The 25,278-nt window shown below is 36.8% G+C and overlaps 1 protein-coding gene across 11 annotated transcripts in view; it reads right to left on the bottom strand.

Moving 5' to 3' along the window:
• NFIB (nuclear factor I B) overlaps window positions 1-25,278 on the bottom strand; it is a 266,788-nt gene that overhangs the window by 27,590 nt on the left and 213,920 nt on the right. For 5 of the 11 annotated variants that reach the window (XM_048292694.1, XM_048292700.1, XM_048292699.1 and 2 more), the window contains exons 7-9: window positions 15,061-15,192; window positions 12,541-12,725; window positions 1,964-2,129 (exon numbers count right to left, since the gene is read on the bottom strand). In XM_048292694.1, coding sequence (XP_048148651.1) covers window positions 1,964-2,129; window positions 12,541-12,725; window positions 15,061-15,192 — 483 coding nt within the window. Of the gene's footprint in view, window positions 1-1,963; window positions 2,130-3,605; window positions 5,831-12,540; window positions 12,726-15,060; window positions 15,193-25,278 lie in introns of those variants that run through there. The other 6 variants (XM_048292701.1, XM_048292705.1, XM_048292703.1 and 3 more) reach the window with 3 other exon arrangements.

The following is a 25,278-nucleotide window of genomic DNA, read 5'->3' as shown; positions in this document are numbered from 1 at the left end:
GCTATTTTCTTCATGAACAATCTATATTTTTCATTTTTTTCTGCTCTTACAGTTACCAATCCAGCGTCAAAAGGCTTTACCAAGGAGATAGACTAATGCAGTTCTCTGAAAATCATAACACCCTGAGAAGGAGAGGTGTTGCAAACTATCTTGTAGGCATACGGGCACATTCGAATAAAATTTGCATATAAGGATTATTTCTATTATAAGTTATAGGCTGTAGAGGAAAGAATTTACTTGGAAACTACTATGGAAGAATGAGGAGGCCTTATTTTAATATCTAAGCCGGTATGTTTTAAAGGGTCAGCAGGAATCAGGTATTCAAGTTCCCATAAATTGCACAAGAAACTGGGCGATGATTTAATTGGAAAATATAGTCCAAATAATTCCCTTGGTAGTAGGAAAATGGACAGATTAGGTATGCTTTCCTATAATGATAAAGGTCAGAGTGCCAGAAATTATCCCAAAACCGTTCTGGCAGTTACTGTGTCCTTTTTGGCATTTTTACCAGAAACCCTGACCTCATCTAAGAGAGATATGTAGGCCAAGCACAATCATGTCAAAGCAGAATAAAACCATGAATACTTGAAACTATACAAGTGTATACTTAGTTTCCTCAGTTTTCTGTTTTGGTGCAAATGTTTAGAGCAACAGCTTCTTCTTTGCTGCTATAACTAACTCATCTCAAAAGGTGCAAAAACTGTACCACAAATCACCAGTGGGACTACAGATAGACTCTACTACCTCTTAATAAAAATAATATACTGAAAGGGCAGATAAAATACTTCCATAAATCTACCTGTACAATTTTTTTTTAATATACTTGAGCAGTAGTTTCTCCAAAAGTTACTACTACCCTTTTATAATAAATGCTTAAAGAGTTTTCCTCCTTTACATCTTAACGCATTTGAGTCTCATCTCTGCTTCAGATTCTAATGGAAAGGTTTAAAATAGTATAACACCTGAAAAGCATACAGTCTCCATTAATGACAGACCAACAGTTAGGGACTGTATTTGCAGTTCAAATATTAAATAGGTCTAGAACAAGTAATTTTAATGTAACAGACCCTAAAGAGACTACTACTTGTAAAGACTGATAACAGTTTTTCCAAAAATCTGGAAGTGCCTCCTAAAAATCTTCACCACTCTGATAAATATTGGTAACACTGGCCATCTCAAGTCCAAATAAAAGTTCAAGGACAACAGAAATGCAGAACACAACTAAAAAGCAACATTCTGCACCACTGATCATGAATACCTGGAAGAAATTAGTCTAGATATTTTTCCTTATTTCTAAAACTGCAATTCCATTGAAGAAAATAGGATAAATAACATGATCCTATATGTAGTAAAGAACTTAAAACATTGAATTTCGAGTTTGTTATTTTCTCTTTTAAAAAACCAGACAAACACAAACAGTGGATCTACCATCCCTGGTAGCAATTACAAGGAATTAAAATTTTCTTCTGCCACAACAGTTGTTTTTGCTAAAAATGACACAACCTAAATTAACATGCAATTATCATAGCTCGGATTCAGTATGCATTGTAACAAGGTTTGATTTCTGTAGGAAAGTTCATTGAGGAGCAAATTATCCAGTCCCTGTTTGGAATTCATCTGTGGGTCATTGTAAAACCTTACTGCCTGGGTGTGCTTCTCAATGTCTTAACAATGTCCACCTCAGACGAAAAAACATATTTTCTTTTCCTTGAATAGTGGTCAAATATGCAGGCTTTTCCCTTTTGTTTTGGTTGTCATGTCACAGACTTTGGTTCATGTAACATGATCCATTGGTGCAAATTCTGGGAGGAAAAGCTTTGCAGTCAGATCATGTTTGCTCTCCATGTAAAATGATGAGCACCCACTTGGTCAAATAGTAGGAAAAGGCGCCTTTTTCTGGCCTCAATTTGAAATCATACCAAATCTTTGATGGACATTTTTTGTTTCCTAAAGAAATACTTACTGGTTGCTGTAGGTGAAGATGCCTCACCTTCAGTGGATGTAGTGATGGGTTTAGTATCTGTCATGGTCAGGGTCACAGGTCGCACCGCACTGTGATGGGGAGAGGGTGCCAAAACTGGAGTAAAATGGCCAGGCACTTTCCCTACTACTTGACCACTGCTGTTAGGCTACAAAACAAAACCAAAAGAATGCCTTGTGAAACATACACATTGTGTTTAAGGAACCTACCTATCTTAGAGTTTTCCAGAATTACCCATCATCACAGCACCTGCGTTTTGGAATGTGCTGTTCTAAATAGGCTATGAATTTCCATGTGAAGGCAGGTCCCTTCTCAGATAGGTCGTACATGCTTAGGTAGTAGTACATTTTGGTAAGCATTCTTCCTCCCTGGGAGCACATGCATCAGATTGTTTCAAAATATATTTGCTGTTCATGTTGTGTCTCTGAACCAAAATCCCATGACAGCAGAAGTAAACTGACCAGGCATAGGCCCTAATGTATGAAGTATTAAGAGCAAATGACTGATGTAAAACCTCTGTTTTCACATGCCGTACCACTCTGGCTTGGAGGGTAACCAAGACTTGACCACAGTTGTCCACAGAGATTACTCACACTGGAAGGCTAACTAATGACTTACGTGCTTGGGAGTAGGGTAGAAGGCTTGGATACGATGCACTATAACATATGCATCATAACATCTGGCTAAAAGCCACCTACTAAAAACACAGAAGTGTTTAATAACGGGAACTTTGCAAGTCAAGAGCGTAATAAGTAATGACACCTCTTTCATAGATGCAAGAGGCAGTCTGCAAATGACCTTATGCCAGGTACAGGTCATCAAGGTAATATAATATTCCTACATATAGGCACATCTGAATATGGCAAAGCTGACTGGTAAATATATGTTTATCCAGTGCTTAAACATACCTTAGACATTCTCCATGACTGCAAATACTCCAACAGTAAATAACTTGCAATAAAAACTAGCATGTAGTAAATAGTTTTTACTACAGTGGCTGATAACTTCTGTCTTAAACAGATTGTGTGCTCTATGAGTCACAAGTATTTTAAAAGAGCCATACAAACATGAAATACTGGGAATCTTGTAATCAGAAGGATCTTGTCAAGTTAAGATAAAGACATGGACTGATAAAGGATGCAATTCAACTGATTCAATGAAAGGTTAAAAGAGGCAAGCATGACTATGGTAATAAAATAATAACTGGACTGAGACAATTACTGCAAGTATGTGAGAAGTATAAACACAAAGAAGAGGAAGGAATTATTTGGAAAATACAGGAAATACATACTTCGGGTAATGGAATGAAATTGAGAAGGAGGAAACTTAAAATTAATAGCACAAGAAACTTCCTGGCTGTAGGATCTACTAGACTTCGCAAATGCACCCAGGGGAGAGTCTTGTTTAGGACATCTAAAACTAATCTAGCAGAAAACACTAGAAGATGTACATGCAAATGGAAATCAGTCTGGTGTCCATAGGAACATTGAGCAGTTAGCTGACTATTTCCCCTTTCTAAAAGCCTTACAATGAAAAATAACAGTAAAAATGTACACTAATTATGAGTGGCAAACCCCTCTTAATGAGAAAAAGTCACTCCCTAGACACAACTCTTGTCAGTAAGACTGCTGCAGAGGCAAGACCCTTCTCCTGTCCTGGCAGCCCAGCTGTCCACACAGCCTGCTGGAGGGAATACCACCTCTCAGTTGCATCTGGTAGCTTGTAGGTGGAATTGCTGACCTGCAACCACAAGGCTACCTTAGGAGCCTTATCTTATGTGGTATGCTAACATCACAAGAGTAACTGAGAGTCTCTTACCAAAATGATAAACTTCTATTTAAATTAAGACAGAAGATATGGATTTGAACAGACAGTATAATCACCTACAAAAGCAGTTGTCTCCAAAGACAGACTAGAATAAATTAGAATAAATTAAAATAAATTAGAATGTCACAGGAGACCATGATGATTTACAGCAATGTATCACCTTATATTGTGTAGTGTAGTGATCCCAGCCAACAGGAATCCAGTGGCTCATGTGGACCCCAGTTTTGCCCTTGTAAATATGATCCAAATGAGCAAACCCACTCCTTGTTCAGTTATAAGACAAAGATTATACTTATACCCCGTTCTGTTGTAAACCAAGTTCTTCCCTGTGAGACACATAACAGCATAGCAGTACATCACCCCGCTCCATCCAAGTAGAGGGTGAAATCCTGTCCTTGTTGACACCCATAGGGAATTTACCAGTGATTTCAGTAGATGCAGTTTGTGACGCCCCACACCAAGTGCCTGCATTTCTTTTATTTTATGCCCCAAATTTCCTCCTCAATGGAGGTTCTGTACCTGTCTCACATGTAAAACTGGGTGCAGACACACTACAATGACACTGAGGTCTGCTAGACACAGAAAAGAAACCTCTGAAGTGAAAACAATGTAAACTTGTTACTTCAGTAAGTCTAATTCTTATGGTTCCAAGATTTCACACGCTGCACATTAGATTTCAAATGCAATTGCAATCCATTTGTAGGTAAGCACATACCTGGTGTGATGTTTACAAATACAATTCTTCTTCAACAATCCTAGCTGTCTTTGAAGTGTAAATCAAGGTCCTCCTTTTGACAAGGGTTGTCATGGGAAATGGTACACTTGAATTTTTCTTTAAACTTCAACATTTTTCATTAAGTGTGTTACTTTTGAGAACAGAGTTTATGAATAGCACTCTCATACTCTCCAAAATTCTATTGGAGGAATGTCTGTTATAAGAAGCCTTCACAAAACATCCATATTTGGTTTTCTTCCATGCAGTGAACAACAGTGAAGCAGTTAACCAAACTGGTATTTAAGTTATCACAGTTAGTTTGCAGCTTAAGATAATAATAATCCTAAAAAACACATCATCATTGTCTCAGAGTTATTGCTTCAGAATATCTTCAGATTGACGCAGATAGTGCTGCACCAGTTTATATTCAATTCACACTTCTATGGTTATCTTTGGAAGCACAAACTAAAAGCTTCTGAAATAAAAGTCTAGACAGCAGCAATTGATAGCAGTACAAGCTCATGAACATTGGCTCTCTTGAATGTCCCAAATCCTCTGAGATGCTTTAAGTTTTCAGTTCTAAAAGGAAAACCTTCTGATCAGAAACACACCCTTCATAGCCTTATTGAAAACTGGCAGCTAGAAAGAACTTCTGTGACCCATTCTCCTTTTTACAGTTCTATCAAACAATGTTTTAGCATGGAAACTGCGTATTTATTTGGACAGTATCCACTTGAATTACAAGTGCAAATTCTTACAGTACATCTTTAACACAAATTAATTTTGTCCTTATACAAAACAAGTTCTACATTCTAGTTCCAGCTTCCCAGAAGAGATTCTTACGGACAAGTGCATTGCAGGCGAAGAATCAACTGTTACCACCAAATAGGGCATCAATATGTCTGTGTGATGGGTTCACAAAGGTCATGCCTGAGGCACAAACCTCAAGCAAATGCCATAGAGGTAGCTGTGTTAGATAAACAAGCTGTGCATTGGAAAAATTGTGAGGAAAAGAAGCAAACACAACAAAGGTCTAGGAAATTTAGCCCTTATTTATGCAGGTATACATTTTTCTACTGTTGGATTGGACGCTAATTTGATTTTCAGATGTTACAATTTTCAGCTTTTTTAATTCCACACCATCTTGAACTGCCACAGTTTAATTCATTTATGTGCCCAAAGCCAAAGACAAGTTGTATTTGCTGTCACAGCTGTAACATAACTCAGAATGTCAGGCTGTTGTTATCTGACGGTGTGCACTGTGCACACTTTATCTTAATCCTCAGGTCTGAAGTCTGAACAGAAACCTGTAACAGATAGGAATATGGACTTTCTTAAAGTCAGGATTCACTGCACCTCTTTTCCCTGATAGGATTTTCTAACATATTTATAATCAGTTATTAAACAACCTCCTTTCAGACTTCTGCCCAAATATCGGCATATTTAACCTTAGTTAGTCAATTACAATTCAGGACAGAGTTTTGTCATATAGTTCACTACTTTTAGTGTTACAAAAATATTCCCGATGCTATAATGAAATAGAAACTACTAACATCTATAGATGAGCTATCCAAACATAACAGAAGTTTGACACATCTATTAAAAAATTCACGTCAATTATTTATTGCTTAAATTATCAAATATATTTGACGTTCACATACGAACTTTATTTTTTCCTTACAAAATAATAGTAATTGTACTTCTGAATTCCAAATAAAATAAATCCAGTTTCCTTTGGAATCTTAAGTATAAATCATCTTCAAACAAATAATTTTAAAAGGCCAGAAATCATATTAATCTGTGCATGTCCTAGATATAGTGGCATATGATACTCTGTTAGGTGTTTCAGAAAGAAGTTTCATGGATTAACAAAAAATCATGTTACTGCAGCTAACCACTACACTTGGAGAATAATATATTTGCATCTTCAAACACAGGTTTTTAATAGAAGTTCTGTGTTTCACAGTATTACCATATCATAGCCAGGTGATCAAGCAATGAATGCAGTTTAGTCAAACTGGATACCATGCATTTGGAAATACTGTTACCCATCCTCTCAACAATTCCAGTTGCTTGAAATGGTGACGTTCCAATACTGTGGTGAACAATATCACTGTAAAACCCTACAGCAATGTAGTTTTGAGAAGGCTGATTGAATTAATTTTGTTGACGAAATTATAGGAGATCCAGTTCTGGGTATTTTGGTCCCCTGCTCCCATAACAAATACCTTACATTAAAAATTGTCTATTAGACACGTCTGTGAACCTGGAGATCATAGCTGATAGGTTCTGTCTTTGAGCCCACATCATTGTGCTTGTGGTGCCCACAGAGAGTGATGAATATTTTAGAAAAACTAAAACTGAAAGATATCAGAAATATCTTTCATTTTTCTAACTTTCCCCCTCTCCTTTTTATCTAGAGCACCCTATTGCTCCATCATCTGTAAAAATAGAATGGCTATATTATTCTCCCACCAGACACAGCTCAATGGTACAGCAGGCAGTTTCATGAAATGTGTGAAACACATATTTATTTATTTTAACACATATTTAATTTATTGAGGATATGTCTGACTAATAATGATGTTTTTGAGATTTTGCTAAACATAAGGGAATGGCATTACTAGAGGACCACCAGTGAGACTGTAGAAAATACTGTAGGGCAGTTTGAACCTGGTGGGTGCCATAAAGCATTTGCTTCGCACAAAGCAAGGCTACACAGGTTTCCTTTCTGCTATTGAACATTATGGCAGCAACAGAAATGCACTTCAGCCTCTTTTAGTGTCCCTTACCACTTTTCACAGCAATGAATCTCCCTAGTTTCCATATTAAGAATCAGAGTAACTCATTGTGACAGCACAGCTTATACAGACCTCACTCTGAAATGTCAGACCAAAGCTTCATGTGGTATGGCACACAGCTACCTGTCTGTTTGAAACATTAGTTTTAGAAAAATACATGCTGTTTCCTGCTCTTGACTGACAACATCTCTTCTGTACTATTCTCTATGAGAAATCAAGGTGTTGGCTTCAATCTAGAAAGGCCTTCATTCATTTGATGAACTGATGTATGAATTTTCCTCTTGATCTAATGCTGCTGAAATTGAGGCAACTGCAGTTTCAGCAATACACGTTCAGACATGGATATAATAAGAGAGTCAAGAATCCTACAGCCTGAATCACAACTTCACCTGTGAGCTCACAATACCAGTTATTTGTCTACAGGTCGAGCAAAAGGAAAAACACAGCTTTTCTTGTATATTTGCCTTAACTACAGTGTAAGTTTGTGTGACAGAAGCATGGCAAAGGAATTCTCTTTGTAGGTAAATGTTCAAAAATATCTTCATGTTACATAGCATTTCATGCACTCTGGAGACTTATGCATTTAGAGCAGACTAGATAGAAAATAATAATTTACAACTGCAGTTAAATCTTAAAACACCTTGTCAGTAGATAGTTTTAAGCTAGGACTCTCTCATTCTTTGCCTCCCAATCACAACCAAAAACTGCACATTGCCTTATTTAATCTTCAGTAATTTCTTAAAAATTACAAGGAAGGACTTGCCCAAGAAACTGAAAACTATTAAATGTCAACAAATAAAAAGAGGTGCTAGCTATACCAAAGAAACCACATGCACACAATTTTGCTTTTTTTGGCTTATTCTGCTAGTACTTTCCCAAGAACCAACAGGAAACACTTTGACAGGCCCAAAGAGAGCCTCACAAGATTCCCTCCTCAACACTAAATGACTGTAGTTATGGTATTGAAGAATGTAAGACAAAGAGTCTTCCTGGTATTCCTGAAGAATGTGCCTTTCATTGAACAAAAGGATCAATATCCCAATCAATTACAGGAAGAAAATAAGTGGCCTCATCAGCTTCCAGAAACAGCTATTCTCAAGCACCTCAGATATTTCTGTCTTCAGGCAAAGATAAAACCAACAAAAAGATAAAGCTGCAAACTAGCCCACACTGCAATAAATTATGTTTTATCAGATCCAGGAATTTTAGTCAAATATGCAGTCAAATATGCTGCAAATATGGAGTAGTTCACTCAGCCTGTAGTATATAACACGTGAGCCATTGCTTGTAAGAAGAAAACAGTCCAATACTTAACTCCCATCAGGTTTAGTTAGTTTTACCATATTATGAAAACTTCATATATCATCAAAAATATCACAACATTTGAGCTAAGGTTATAGGTAAACAGTATAGTCAAAGAGCTTGGAAGATTGTCTACTTCTGTTTGCTTGGTTCAGTCAGAAAAAAAAAATCTCACTGATACCAGGATGTTCATCAGCAGGATTCACCTCAACTGTTTTGTTTGCCTTACTACCATTTCCTTCATCACACTTGCTGATACTTTTTCTGTGATTCACCACACCTTGACCAGGAAATTATTCCATTTAACTCAAAGGTGAATTAAGTTTGGAGATTTTGGTTTTGATTTCAGCCACACCAGTGATGTTGTGCTTGATGATTTGCTCAGGCTCATTGAAAGTCTTATTTTGATACTGTATATGATTCATACAGTTCTGAGTAATAATGCATTTCATATGTGTGCACGTGTGTGTGTGTGTGTACTTGTGTACACAGACACAAAGGAGGTAATATTTTCTAGGATTAAAGGATGCACCCATCTGGAATAATTCAAAAAGGAAATACATGCTGGAAATTTGTGGTAGCTTTGAAAACCTTGACACACTCTAGGTGGATGAACACCATAGGTGGGTTAGACACATATCAATCAATTACTTTTTGCTGAAACTTGCATTGAATAATCAGTATCAATCGGAGATATCTGCACCCCATCATAATACAGATACATACTCACACACACAATCTCAACCAGTAACGTGAGTACATAGCTAAGAGGAAAAGCACTGAAATAAGTATAGTGAAAAGGGCTCAACTGAAATTCTAAATCAGTGGAAAGTGCAGCCGTTCTCAAACCCCTGGGAACTCATCAGACTACTAGCTTGAGGCAAGTCCAGCTTTATATCTAACAAGGTCCATTTCTGTTCAGTACATTTGTTTGTTTATTCTCCATATTGAGCAGGGGATAAAAAGCAGATATTCATGAAAAGCTCTCTTTTGTTTAGGATCATCCATTGTTGAACCATTTTTCACTGCAGCCAAAGGGCCTGCTTGAACTTCCTGACTGTTCATCACACATAATTTGGACTATTTAACATTACGTCAAGAAAATTGCCCAGTGCTTCCCATCATGGAAACCTATGAGAGCTCTATATCCTTGAACTAATTTTACTTGAAGTATTCCATTGAATAGCATGACTGTCTCACTATAATCAGTGCAGCAGTAATGTAATTAATCTCAAAATTGCTGTGGGGAGTATAAGGCATCTCAGTTGCTTGTCGTAACAATCTAAATTAGCGTATTACTGAAAGATGTTCAGGAGGAACAGTTCATTTTAGGTAAATGCTGTCAGGGTATACATCCTTTCTACAGCTAAATTAAAACTATCATCATAGTTCTCCTTTAGAAATCCAAATGAGTATGTTTTGAGGTGGGAAAGTATAATTAAATTTGATGTGCTATTCCTACAGATGCAGTTTTGCATTTTATAATAATTAAATTTGTTTGAATAAAAATTCATGTTTTATTTAGGAAAGAAAAACTGGTTTGGCTCAAAGCATGCCATTGTATCAGAACAATTCCCTTTTGTCACTGAAACTTCACAGACAGTTGCTTCTTCTTTTCCTAAGCAAAAAATTAATCCTGCTGTTTTACTTTACACAGCCAAACTTTTAACTATTCTATTCAGAGATATTTTGACTAGGCATGAAACTACTCCAACTTACAGCAAATCTCAGGGAAGAACATTAAAGAATTATATTTTTAAAAGATTCCACTAATAATAGTGATTAATGATAATAAATTATGGTGAATAGCTGATGCAGATGACTGAAATTGCATAGTTGGTGTTATTTACCCCATCCCTTCTTGTCAGGAGCTAAATCAAATGTCAAATGAAATTTTAAAAAATTACCCTAATAAAAAGGTTATGAAAAGTGATGAAAGTAGTAAATTTAGGCTAGTTAAGTCTGTTATTCCCTATTAAATATACAAGAATATGAAGTGTTCTCAGTTTGCTACTATGCTGAAAAAAAATCAGCAGAGTAAAATTTTATCTTTTAAGGTCAAAAGATTATTTCTTCAACCAGAGGTAAGGGAAAAGAGTTGGGCAAAAAGTTGAAAGCATAGCTCCTGCTCAGTGAATATACTCCCCAATGTTAAAATCGTAAGACAGCACATTTTTCAACTGAAAGAAAGTCAGATACTTCATTTAGATGCTGTAGTTTTTTTCAGTAATGATCCAAAGCAGAACGTGGAACAATCCAGAGAGATTATCACCTAATCTGCTCTTTAACATATATAAGAAATCAAAATGTACGTAAAACAAGCACTGAATAATTAAAGAAATGCATAACAGTAAGGGCCTGATTTAATTTGCATAATTTTTCCCTTAATAGTGCCTAATTAAGACATCAGTTTAAAAAAAAAAATCCAACAGAACTCTGAGATTTTCCGCTCTGAATTAACGCTAAGGACTTTTAATGGGTGTCTTAATTAGACTTTGTTATTCATGGAAATTTTACACAAATTAAAATCAGGTCCTGCATGCAACATTCCCAGCTGAGTCTCAGAAAAAATGCTATACAGGATTGAAAGACTTTTAATCCATGTGCAGATAGCAATTTGTATTCTAAAGTCAACACACTCCATGTTCACTTTTTGGTTTAATTTTCAGTAATACTGTAACGAACAAAACCCACATAGCTAGGATTTGTCTCTTCAAAGAAAATTTTTATTTTATGGAACCACTTTTTTTCCTTTTTTTTCTTAATTAAATACAGAGAAGTCATGAAGTTGGACCAGGGATTTAGCCCATGGGGACAATAGCCATGATGACCTTCTGCACAGTCCAAAGGGTAACGTATCTGTTATTCAACAGAGAAAGTTTGATTCAGTCTCAAGTTCCTTTGCTGCTGTGTCCAAAATGAATGCTGCAAGGCCTGTCATTATGAGTGAAAAAAAAGAAAACAAACGAAGCCCAAAACAAAATGCTGTCATAGCAACCCCTTCATCCCTGTTAAGGAAGTCCTTCCAAAGGAACCTAACTCTTAGGAGAAGAAAAACCTGACCACTGCCTCTTCAGTTTACATACCCAAGGCTCTTACAAAAAAACATGCTAAAACAGAAGCACCAGGGCTCCACAAGAGCCTTTCAGACAAGGCATCAAAAAAATAACAGCCTGAGCAGCAAAGATTACATTACACTGACACTGGACATATTCCAGATATTGACAGACCAAGTCTCAACTGCAGTTTATCCTGTAGTGCAGATCACACGGTAATGCTGTGTGCTGATGCTATCATGGAAAGCAGTTCTGCACACAGTCCTTCACAAATTACTTCACTAATGAAAAACATGCTAATTTCCAATATCAGACACAACTTTGAACTGGTGCAGTTGCCAGGAACGCATCTGCTACAGGATGTTCTCTACAAAAGGAAGAAAAAAAGAATTTGTATGGCTGTGCTGTGCTCACTATGCAAAGAAATATCAGTGCCTATGGAACAGGGCAAGTACTAACTTGCCAGAGTTTATTTTCATTGCCAGTCTATAAATATACCTGTATGTCCATGTATGGACATATGTATGTATGTACACACTCCTTCCTGCATCCTGCAGTGGGAACTTTGCCTCTGGTGGCCCAACCTGCAGGAGGAGTGCAGGACCAGGACCTGCCCTCTTGCTGCTGCCAGGTCATTCAGTAAAGTATTTTTCTTATGGTTGACAGAGGAAAAGTAAGTAAATATGATTAACCTGTACCCTTTATTCAACCATGATGAACAGGATAAGTTGTATCACATATATTGCAGCTCCCACATTTCTCTAAGACCAGAACTGGCGAGGTACCAGGCTAGATGCTCTAGAAGACACACATTCCTCACAGGACTTGTTTTGGAGGGGTCACATAATTTTACAGTACCTGGCTAGTCTGCGGGCTGGACGGGTCGTAAGAAGGTACATAATTCTTCAGAGTATCCTGAGGATTCAGGTGGGGAGGATATCTGATCGTTGGATGAGAGAAGTAGCTAGATGGGGCAGGAGGGAGAATAGCTTGTGCTGGAAATGGCAATGGTGAAGGTGGAGGTGGAGTTCTAGTTGAGATGACTGGAGAAGATAAAATAAAATTAAAATTACTTTGCATCTTGTTTCTTCTAAAATTCTTCACCTCTGTGTTACAGCAAGAAAAGTAAAAAGTCAGTTATAAATCAATGGATTTCACTCCTGCACTATGGCATTTTAACAGAAAAATTTACAGGTCCTGCCCTCAGATTATCCCAGGAAATGGAAAGAGCAACTTTTTCCAAATCATAAATATTTTATCTTGTTTTGGTTTTGTGGGTAATGCCATTATAGTTTTTTTCTTTTTTTTTTTTTTTAACAGGAGTCATTCTCCAGCATAAAATATATTCCAATTATACAATTTTCCTATCTGAAGCCCAAAAAAACCAAATCTAATAAAGCCCCCACTTTTATTTACAGCACTCAAAGACTGAGGAAAATCACTAAGCCCCAAGAAACAGGGATTCCTCACTGCATTGCACTCTTCCTGCCTCATCTGGGGACAGGGCAATATCTGCTCACCAATATTGCTGCAAATATTTGCTGACCTTTATGAAAATGATAATGAACATTCAACTTCAGGGCCTGAGAAACCAATCCATCCAATAAAAATATCTACCCTACCCATTTTTATTCTTTTCACTCTCTTTTATTTCCCTGCAAACATACACTTCTCTATCTAAAGACTGTGTGCAATATCTAAACAACTGACATTGTTTTCACAGTGCAAGGAAGGTACAGCTTGTCTTTCTGCTGCCCAGCAGCTGTCAGTCTGGAAGTGTAGAGCTTTCTTCTATCACACTGCACAAGAAGACACTTTCCATCCTTACTACACAGCTAGAGAGCACATTCTTGGTGTATTAAAAAAAGAGGTACTTAGTTCAATGGAAATGGAGAGGAGACAAGGAGTTTCCATTTTCATTAGTGGAAAAATACAAAATCAGGTCTGTAAAGCAAGGTCTTTTATAAACCCTTCCAACAGTTGTCTACAGTATCAGCATGAGCGCGCCAACACTGCTCTTCTGGACCAAATTTCACATCTCTGGGTTTCCTCAGCTTAATTTTTAAAGGACAAGTCCTTTTTTGGGCATTGCTCATTGGCATAATAGATCAGGCTACAAAGATAAAAATGGGGTTTCCCAGCAAGTAAACAGTTCAGCCACAGGTTAGGTTATGATTGTCACTCTAGTACGAGTATTTAAAAACTATACTCTAAATTAAAGATATACACATAAGTATAGGATCTTTTTTTTCTTTTTTTGGTGGCAGGTTCATTTTAATAACGCCCCCACCAAGCTCAGTTTAAACCTAAAATAGTAGTTACTGCTCTGGCATGTCAGACGTTTGCAAAACAAACACAAATGAAGAAAAACCTATCCCTTCCGTTTCATTCATCATCTCCGATGTGCTTGAGTATCTGTTGCTAGTGGAAACCTCATAGAGACCAGAATGAATCCAAGACCGTTTTTTAATACAAAATATGTGGACTTTAAGGGGAAAATAGTCTTTACCATTAATTTAAAGGGAGGCACTTGAAATCATGGAGGAAAAATAAAACAGAAACTCCTCAAAGCAAAACTGCATGTGAAAAAGAAGTTTTCAAATCTGTTTTACTCATCTAGACAGTCAGTTCCACTCAAGAAATTAAAACTTTTACATGCAGTTTATAAGGAGATCTGATGAGATGCTGAGGGGATGCTTCTGAGGACTCTGTCCTCATCTGAAAGACCAGGGTAAGTCTCACCTCTAAAACCAAACAGGCCCTGGTGCTGGAATTTCCCTGTCATTACTGATAAACCCACAAAACAACATGCATTCTGTCATATTCCAGTATCTCCTCCTCACTTCAAGTGAACTTTTACTATGGATTTACTAATGATTTCAGAAAACAGGTGTTGAAAAATACTTAATGAGCAGTCTACATCTTTAGATTCAGCACTCAAAAGAAGCACTGCTACTTATTTCATTGTGTCTCATGGTGAACATGGTGGGGACTTCTCTTGTGTATAATCCTGCTGATTCTGGTATCCAAATAAAATATAGTAATAGCAACAATAATTAAAAAAGGGATTTAGGTGAAAGGACAAAATACAGGGAGGATTTTTCTTCTGTCAGTTTCTTCATTCGTTGTTCAGTTTATTTTATTCCCTAGTTAATCCTAAATCCTGTTTAGTGACTTCCAGCAGTCAGATTACCTGAAGAGTTAAATGAACACTTCTGCAAGGATATCCCGACCTTTTCCATTTTTATTCTCACCAGTATTATAAATTGGATTAGGTCTCTAAGAAAGTCTGAAAAAATGCATCACAATCTGATTACAGGAAAGGAGAACAGAACAAATGAACAGGGAGGTTTTTATTTCCTCCTCCATAACCCTCACCACTGTGTGCAACTCCTGGGATTCCTGGGTGGTGATGTTGGGGAAAAGTGCTCAGTCTTGATGAAGAATCCTGGGGAGAAGTAGGACTAAACAAAGGCTTTTCAGGTTTCTTCATTGTAGGAGAAGACATATCTACAATAGAAAAACAATGTAACAGTGACATTAGCTGAGAAGCCTGTCTCAGGACACATCATTTTATGGACTGAAGATATTTCTTTTTACTGCTCTTGCACAAATATTGATGTATGATGATCCAGCTCGCCTATGATGAATAAGCTAATTTTTAATCACTTCTTTCAAACTTGAGAATTAAAAAGAATGTCCTAACAGGTCCTTGTCCTGCAAAACAGAAACTACATTCCTTTCATACCAGAAAAGTCAAACAGTGGAGAAATTTGTCTTTAGAACTTCCTTAGATTCTTCTCACCTCCACAGAACGTTACCAAATCATCTGCTCCTTCAACAGCCACTTAATTTTTATTGCATTTTTTTAATGGAACACCTACACTCAGGTGTGTAGGGTAACTGCCATACACGTGCTGGTTTATGGTATTTATTATTTTATTACTTCAAAACCTATCCCTTGCTCTTCCCAAAACCGTAGTGAAAAAACATAACCTCCGTAAGAACAAAGGACACTTCAACTTGTCTATCTCATATTTTCTGTGTCTCAGGAAGGGTCTTGTCACTTCTTCCTTCAAGTTTCCCTACCAATAAAACTTCTCTTTAGAGCTCACTATGTGAAGTAGGGACAAATGTACAATTTCTACCGAGCTTACTGATATTTCACAGAGCAAAAACACTAGATTTTTTCTGAAAGTTTAAATTAATTGACCAGCATTTTTTGGACTTCACACAAAAGTATTTCAAATGTAATTACAATTGTTTTATAGGACAGACATCAATATTGCAACCATTTCATGTTCCATTTCAAGTCAATGATACTAACTCATGTTCAAAGCAAAGGTTATTTCTTAAGCACTTTACTGGACAAGGCCGTCATTGCAGCTGACTTTCTTACATGGACCATGTTATTTTTAAAGGGATTTTTGACCCTTTTAATATTGGCACACTCTATTCTGCTAAGACAGGCCTGCAAAATGTGAATGTCTTATTGGGACAAAATTGGACTAATGCTTTCTGAACTGGCTATAGCCTGAGTGTGTTTTCACCATGAAAAGCATACTTAGAGCACGACACATGAAACTGAGAGTCCACTTGTTTACTCTGCCCCATCCTGCTGTCCAGCCCTGCACAGGCACTGGCACCAGACCCAGAGCAAATTCTGCCTGTGACACTCCACCATCCCCCTGCAATTCTCACCCTCCATTTTGATCCTGAGTACTGAGGCTGATGAGTGCCTGAATACCCTGAAAATTTCACATTTTCAACAATGCTGCTGAAAAAGGATTTATTTGATTTAAAGTTTCAGGAAGGGATTCCAATCCTTATTACTTTGAGAATGAAAATAAAACAGACTTTTGGAAAAAAATCCTAAATACAGATGAAAAGCAGAAAGATGCCAAAAGCACTCGGACAAAGTCATTGAAAGGTCAAAATTAATCAGACACAGTGTCCTGTCCTGCCGAGAATGTTCTTCATATGTGAAATTCTCAGTGCTGTTCCAAATCGCTATTGCCTGTATTCTCATAACTTTGGAGATACAGGACACAGGTGCCCAAATGAGTGGCATGTTATACATTTTAAAGCATCACACCAAAGTAAAAAGGGCTTATGCAAATAAAAATAGTTAGAACGTCTCATCTTCCAACAAGGTAAATCTGCCTACATAGGAAGTCAGAAGAGCTGCTGTGAAGGATAGCATATGTAGCCTGTTCATCAGCAGCTTGCACAAATGGTGCTCCAGATGTATAGCTGTTCAAGACAGCCCAAGGCAACAATTTTGATCAATTCTAATGTGATAAAATGCTGCAGGGAAAGTGCAGAAACATGTTTACATCAGCCTTTAATTAAACTGTTGTTCACTTCCAAAGAATCTTAGGAAACACTAGTGAGACATGAGTTTTGGCAAATTCATCATGAAAGCAAAGACCCTCTTCCTCAGTCTGAAGCAGCTTGCCATCCAGGCAGTTCCTGGATGAATGTCATCTTGGCACAGCACTTGGCAAGCCCCCTGTTAGGAGAACTCAGCTGGAATCCAACAGTGACCCAGGGCAAGTTTAAACATCCACCTGCCTGTTTCTGCACACCTGACCTGCTTTCTTGGTCACCACCGCAGCATAGCATCTTTCCTTTCTTGCTCATGAGAGATGCTTATGAGCAGAGCTAGAAGAATCCATAAACAAATATTAAATATCTTTTAATCTTTTAATTCTTGAGCTCTTCTTGTTAATATATTTTGTACTGCTTGGTTTCACAAGTCTTTGTTTACAAGGTACACTCTCGAAAACAATAATCTGTAAATATTTATTTACAACTCACTAGTGTAGAATTGCCTCCAGAGAAAGTAAGATAAACCCATATTCAACTTACGGTATATATCACCACAGTGAAGGACAAAAACTATGGAGTCCATAGCACCCCTGTTAAGCTATAAGTCATCCTTCCTTCCATGCTACACTTTTAAATGAACTGTTCTTTCTCAGAGGTGGTACTTGGGATTATTTCTGGTAGCAGGAAACACTACATACATCATATCCAGTTTAGGCTTACTCTTCACTGCTTCCACCTCCTCTGGCAGGTACACTTTCACATGTGCTTGTGTGAAGCACATGTGAAAACTTAGGTAAAATTTTGAATTCATATTGGATAGCTTTATAATGACAAAAAATCATGACAAATCCCACTGTGCTCAGGAGAATTTGTTTTGCTTTACACCTGTACATGTGAAGAAGGAGTAGAGCCACTTCGCACAGGCAGAGCCAGTACCACCAATTTTATGATGAGCTCCATCATATTTCCTTTAACGTTACGAGCATTATGTATTTCTCAATTGTGCATTTAAATAAGGCACCTAACACTGAATACTGACAAGTGAGTGACTTTAAACCACAACCACCTCTCACTTATTGAAAAAAGGCTTAGTTATATCTGCCCTAAAGTCTTGGCACCAGGGCTGGATGGAAACTGAGAATCCTGAAAATCAAAACATTTTAATACATTTATCTTCTCCACAAAAAGAAGAAAAGGAATGGAGACACATTTTTATATGGATATGTGAATAAATAGGAGAGAAAGAGAGATGTGCCTGAACAGCTGGGTGTCTGAGATACTTGATGTTTGTAACAAAGAAAGACTGGCTAAGAGTCCCTGTTCTGTATCAGACAGAGATGAGTCTTTGCAACTAGCGCTTCCCTTTTACAAATCTCTGCCCTAATCCTTGACGTGTTGGTGTCTGATTCCACTTCACTGTAAGTTTTATCTTGGACAGGAGACAAGGCCTCCTAAAAATGTATTTACTTCCATGAAAAATTTAATTCTGGTAATCGAACTTCTCCAGAATGAAAATCAACAAAATAAAACGAAACAAACAAGTCGTGGTCAATTTTGTGCTATGAATTTCAGAGACGCTTAGCAATTCTCAAGGTGAAGGCCTTTGTACTCACTTTTGAGAGAAACAACGGGGTCATGCAGCTGCATGCATACTGCTTAGCAACTGAGAGTGTTCTGAACTCTAGGACCAGTGTCAAGGTTTGGAAAGAGCTGCTCATTTCGTGTTTAAAAGACTGATCTGTTTTACTTCACATTTTAAAAGCTCATTTCAGTTTTACTTTTACTTCTACATCAAGTGTGGAAAACCATTTTACATATGAAAATTTTGTACTACATTAGAATATTTCAGTGTATGAAGCTTTGATAACCTCCCATTTTCAAATCAGCCTACTTAGCGCCAATGTTATTTTCACAGGCACACCTCCGATATTACACAATCCAGTCTACCAGACTGTGACACCTGTTTTCCCATCAGGAACCATGCCCAAGGCTAATCAAACACTCTGTTGTGCTATTATGCCATTTCACAACAGATAAGCCATTTCAACGTATCATCATTTGAGATTTGTATTGAAAAACCTAGGAAGAGAAACCAGACTAGAATTTCTACCAATGTCATTTTCAGTATTGTAAGCTGTCAAGAAAAACACAAAAACAATACTGAAATTCAGAAAAGCTACAGCAAAATGAGTAAATTACTCGCAAGAGCAACTGAATTATTTCTTTTTTCGTTAGTCTTACAATGAATTACGCTTTTTATTTTGCATTGTTCTGTAAGTATTAATATACATAAGAGAAGAAAGTGATACAAGAACTTCCATGCAACTGAAACACAAAAGCCAAAAACCCTTTAGTTGGAGCAGACATGTCATTCTTCTCTTCCTTACCCACATGAACTTGCAGAATACTGTCCTCCATTGCCAACAGTCACATTCTGTTGGCTGTGTTTACCTTGATGATTTCTTTTACTTCAGCAGAAAGGGGTTTGGACAAGAGACAGAAGGGTTTTACCTACCTGCCCTTATACCTCCCAGCATACTGGGGGAGGGGGAATATAGGGAGGCAGGCTGGAAAACCCAGATAAGTCCCTTTACAAATGAATGTAGGACACTCTTTGCTGATGTTTGTGACTAGCTCTATAAAGCTGGACTACTGGAATTCTCCATTGCATTACTGATTATCCTGCTGTTTATGGACAGAAAGAAAAACAACTCAGTACAGTTCCTGTTAAAATTATATGCATTAGCTTTTGGAAAGTATAATCTAGTGCATGGACATTTAAACTAAGGTAACTGGGAAATCTGCACACACATTTCCTAAAATTAATTTTTTAAAAAAATTTTCAATTTTCAAGGCCATTTATAAAGAGGGGATGACAAAAGCTGTGATGGTCAGATTAAAGCATTAATATTGAATATGTGGGCACCAAAACCATCCACATTCCAAAGTAATTTCAAAAAATGTCCAGCTGTAGGACAGGACATATAGACCTAATCCCATAACTGTTGTTTGACAGTATCATATGACATGTAAGTAATCAACTGCCATACTGAGGAGACTAAGTCTATGAAAATTTACATCTATTCCCACCAAGATTAGACTGAAACTATGGCATGCTGTCCTGCAAAAACTGTGAGCAGCAGTTCTTCATTCTCATCCTTTAAACACACCTCACCACTCCTCATCACGAAGGACCAGTACAACTCCCAGGAAAGGTTTATAATCAGCATGACTATGTTACCATATCTGTACTGTTTTCTGTGAGGAGAAAACATACCTTTTTTTCCCATGCATTGATCTTCTGGCATAAAGCTGGCCAACCTTCCTCACCTTTCCTCACCCTCATCTCATACCAGAACCACTGTCCTGCTGTGAGAGCCCCAAGATGCAAGTGCCATCATGCAGATCATTGGGATATGGTGTGCTGCTCTTGGAAGGAGATGAGAAGGTCTCCATCACCTTCACAGCGACCGACAGGGACCAGCTGCACCTCTGCAGCCTCTCCTGTCTCACATCTTCCTACGGCTGCACTCAGTTTATCCAACCACTTCTGTACCAACACAGCTGATCAGATGTCATATGGGAATTACTTGTGACTAATACAGAGCTCAATGGGGTGACAACTTATTACAGGTAATATTTTACAGGACCTTATTGAGCAAACAACATTTCCAGGAACACCAAAAAAAAAAGCAAATCCTTTTTTTATGCTTCCTATTGCATCTCCAACTGTATTTGTCTTTCAGTTTATATTTCTAAACATTTTGTAACTCTTCATTCAGTCAGAATCTTAAGTGCTCATGGTCTGAAGGCACTGCAAGTAATGAGGCTGACTTTGGAAATAGAGATAAAAGGCATCAGACCAAAAATACTGGGTTGCTATAACAAATATATATACCATCATTAAAAAAGCCACACTAGGCTCCAAGAACTCTGCCCTGCCATAAAAACCCTTAAGCATCTCCAGTGTACTTCAGGTGCATTTTTGTACATCTTTACACTTCAGAAATAGACTGGGCCATTTAATCGTCTATGAATCATTTTTAAGAGGTGTGATTCCTGTATATAGCTGTGATAGAAGAGCATTGTGGAAGACTGAGAAAATCTTCCTAAAAAACCAAACAAGTTATAAAGACTTTAGAGTACATTTTAGTCATTTATTAAGTTATCCTACAGAAAGTCATCCAGACTTCAAGGAAAAATGTACAGCTGTAACATCCCCTTAATGCTGAGACTCCCAGGACCTTGGCCAGAAAATAAAATCAATACTGTAACCATAACTGCAAAAGTCACAACAGTATTTCCAGTTTCTAATGCAAGATTAAAGGGCTATTTGAGATAAATTAATGTGAAGGAATTTGTTGATTTGGAAGCATTCAGATTATGAAATCTCCTTTTTATTACTATTATAGTCTACACAGGCTACAGTTAAGGATAGTTTAACAGGTGTGCTACATTAATTGTTGATCCATCTGGGAAATGGTTTTGAATGGAGGTAAATCCTTCAGTCACACTGACATTTACTACTTTGCTCAAGTTTGATACAGATTGTATGAAAGCAGTAAAAAAGAGAACCTTTTCAAACATATCTATGTACACAGCACAGAAACAAAGAATCTATGAATAAAGATAAAAGAGAAAGATACCTGCAAAATTACAATACCTGAGTTAAATTAATATTTTTCATCTGAAGGAAGTACCATTACTGGGAAAAAAAAAAGTTACTGCAGACACCTATGGTTCAGGAGGTACTAACACCTCTTCTTTCTGTAGATGAAGATATTCTGTACCGCACAGGTTAAATTATGCAGACTTACACATACCCTACAAATTCTAATAAGAGCTGATCAGTTTCAAGATACTAAATCTCTTATTCATCAAAATTGGAAGAGGAAAATTACCCACAGTAGCTCCTGGGACAAATCTTGAATTAAGACATTCATTTTATCATTAATTTCAATCAAATCAAACCATCCAGATAACAGGATGTTGCCATGATATAAAATTCATCACAGGATAAGTGCCATGAATTCAAGAAAAATATTATTTTGCACTAATGTCATTCATTGATCTATATGGGAGACCTTGAGTGTATTCAACTCACTAATCACACTGAGGAAATATCAAGTGATAGGTCTTCCCACAAAATATTTTTCAAAACAAAAGACAAAGAACTTGTCATTAGATTTTTTACAGTGACTTTATTGAGCAAACAACAGTCATTTCCAGGAACACAAAAATAGCAAACCCTTTTTGTATGCTTCCTGTTGCATCTCCAACTCTACTTGTCTTTCTGTTTATATTTCTAAACATTTTGTTACTCTTCATTCAGTCAGAAACTTAAGTGCTCATGGTCTGAAGGAAAAGTCAGGTCGCTGCTCTGTCCAGAATAAAAACTTCCTCACCTGCTGTTCTGGATACTTGAAGGTACTTACAAACAAGTTGTTAATTTGTCTAAACCTATTCTAAACACTGAAGAACAGATAAAATCTTTGTTGCTTTATTTTTTGAAGAGAGCATAAACTTAACATCATTCTCAATAATGGAGGATGTAAATTTTCTTGAGGTAAAGCAACTTACTCATTATAAGGTAATGTTTTTGCTATTCTGTTCATGGATTTTTTTTTCTTTCTCTGTATTTTCATTAAATAAGCATTTGGGAAATCCTTCAGCTATTTTTCTATACTTAGTGCCTTTCAAGCTTTAAACATCTTTCATATTTATGAAAACAATGTTTGACCTATTTCAGGCACCAGCAGCTTTTCTTGTAAAATTCCCACTACAGAAAACAAAAGTAAACCAAGTACCTATTGATCTTAGATTCAACCATCACAGCATTTAACATTATTTTTAACAGGGAGACAAAGTTCATTCATTGAACTCTACCAGCATCTTGTTCTTTAATGAGGAAGAACAAGGAGACCTCAAATTGGGCCTCCAGGTAAGTCTTCCTTGCTAAGGCTGTTGTTCGTTACCATAATGCAAGTTTTCAGCATCATAGCAGCCAACAGGCTCACAGAAGCCATGGCTAAGAATTTAATGTGGAAATACACTTTCAGAAGTTAGTCTTGGTGAAAAGTATCTCTCGCTTTACAAATCTGAAGTTATGAAAATTTATCAAGCAGTAGTATTTGACTGCAGTGATTAAAATAGTCATATTTTGCTAGTTAAAAACCCAGAAAATTTTATGTATTATATAGAGATACATAGATAGGAGAGGTATGAGTATATGTGTGTATACATTGTTTAAAAAGTATTTTAAAATAATAAAATATACAAAGGTAGAAGTAACGAGTTACTAAAAAGACACAAATAGCTTTCAAATATACTTTGACATACAAGGATTTTTAGAACCCAGACTAAATAAAAACACAGAATGCTATTTAACAGGTATTCATCAAGGTAAACTTTTGCAAGCTGAATTGATGAGTTAGATGGAGAGTGTGTTTCTAAAGCATTAACCTTCAGAAGAAGTTGGAAAAAAATCCTGTCCAACACAGGACACAAAATGCCAAGGTGTTCTGTTACCGTTTTCAACTCCTGGACTACATTAACCACTTCTATTTTTAGTTCCCTCACTTCAGAAATGAGAACAACCATCCTTGACAGTTGATTAGAAGAAGACCCAAGAAAGAAAGAGTTGTCAGGAAGGACCCCAATGGGGAAGGAGTGTCCAGTGAATGGGGAGAAAGCAAAAGGGGACAAGTGTCCAGAAGAAGGGTATCCAACAAAGGGTATTGGGACCTGAGAAGTGGAGGGTCCAACAGATGCTGGCCAAACAGGTGAAGATGGTCCAGCTGTTTCAGTTTTAATGGAATGATGGCATCTTGACTCTTGACCATTGGTAGAGGTGAGGTGTAAGAGAATGAACATGATGAAGAAAATGTAAAATTAAAATTCACTTCATTGTATATTGACATTCAGTCTTTCCAGACACCTGACTACTATGGAAATCCACATGAATCTCTCATTATCATGAACAGTATGCATTGATGACAACTGTTTAACTTATTTCCAATGTACATAGCATTGTAACACTATAACAGTAGAACAGGTCTCAAGGAGAAATACAGAAATTGTCTGCAATTATGTTAACGAACTTTGCTAAGCCAGTTTTCAGAAAGGAAGCCATAGATGCACACACTGTCCTTCTCTTTTCTGATATTCCTGTTTCCTTACAAGTTAAGAAAAAGGTGTCTGATTTACTTACCAGTTAGTAAATCAAGATGTTCACCAACAGTTAGTAGCCTATTAAACCCTAAATACTCTTTAGCCACTGCATTAGTCACTAGAGGTTTTTAGATTTTTAATAACTTCCTCTTCCAAATTGTGAGGGGAATTTTATTTTTTTACTGCATAAAATTTCTAAATTTTTAAAACACTCATCAATTTTACTCAGGCAGAAACTTACATCTATCTCACAAAATCTTACTAGCGCAGGAACTCAAAATTTTGTTTAATATAGAAACATAGTAAAGAATTCAGTAACAGCAACCTGGAGAAAGGAAGACTGGAAGAGATCTACAGCAAATTGCTTTTTAGATGTAGATATATTTCTTGATGGAATTGTAAGACATGATTCAGACATCATCAAAGTTATTAAGACATCAAGTTGGAAGAAACAAGGCACAAGAGAGAAAAAATAACTTGCACAATATCTGACAGAAGACACAGCCATTGAAATCCTAACTGTCGTGTTAGCCCTCTACTTCTAAGTAAATACCATTCTCAGAGATTACTTTTCCTTTTCTGAGACTGGGGGATTTTTGGAGGACAGCTGGTTACTTGAAAGGCTAATGGCAAAAGTCTTGGGAGAAATCTTTGCAGTTACAAACTTGTCTATTTGCTCTATCAGAAAACCTCAAACCTGTTGCAAAAAATCATGCAAATAGAGGCATATTTTAAGTATTTCAACATAGCAAAAATAATGGCACAAGCTACAGAATCTTCTCACATTGACTTGATGTCTCCAAAGTAAAAAACACTGTCATTATACAGTATTTTTTTAAATCTATTTTTGAAACAGTTATGCATACTCTTGTGGTTACATATGTTTTTAAAATAGTCACAAACTTTTTCGCAAACCGATGAAGTAAACCTCCAGGACAGTATCACATCTTCATAAGACTTTCTTCTCTTCTATAAGGATTAATAATCTGAATTAAATGAGTAAAATAATAAAAACTTATTTTTAATGTTTATTTTGGTTAATTAGAGGGGGAGTTATATTTTTATATCAGATTGGTAACATAACTCTTTGTGGAT

Source organism: Corvus hawaiiensis, chromosome Z, assembly GCF_020740725.1.
Source record: "Corvus hawaiiensis isolate bCorHaw1 chromosome Z, bCorHaw1.pri.cur, whole genome shotgun sequence".
NCBI classification, from domain to species: domain Eukaryota; kingdom Metazoa; phylum Chordata; class Aves; order Passeriformes; family Corvidae; genus Corvus; species Corvus hawaiiensis.
Note: the sequence above shows the minus strand (reverse complement) of the source record. Positions and strands in the feature narration are given on the sequence as shown.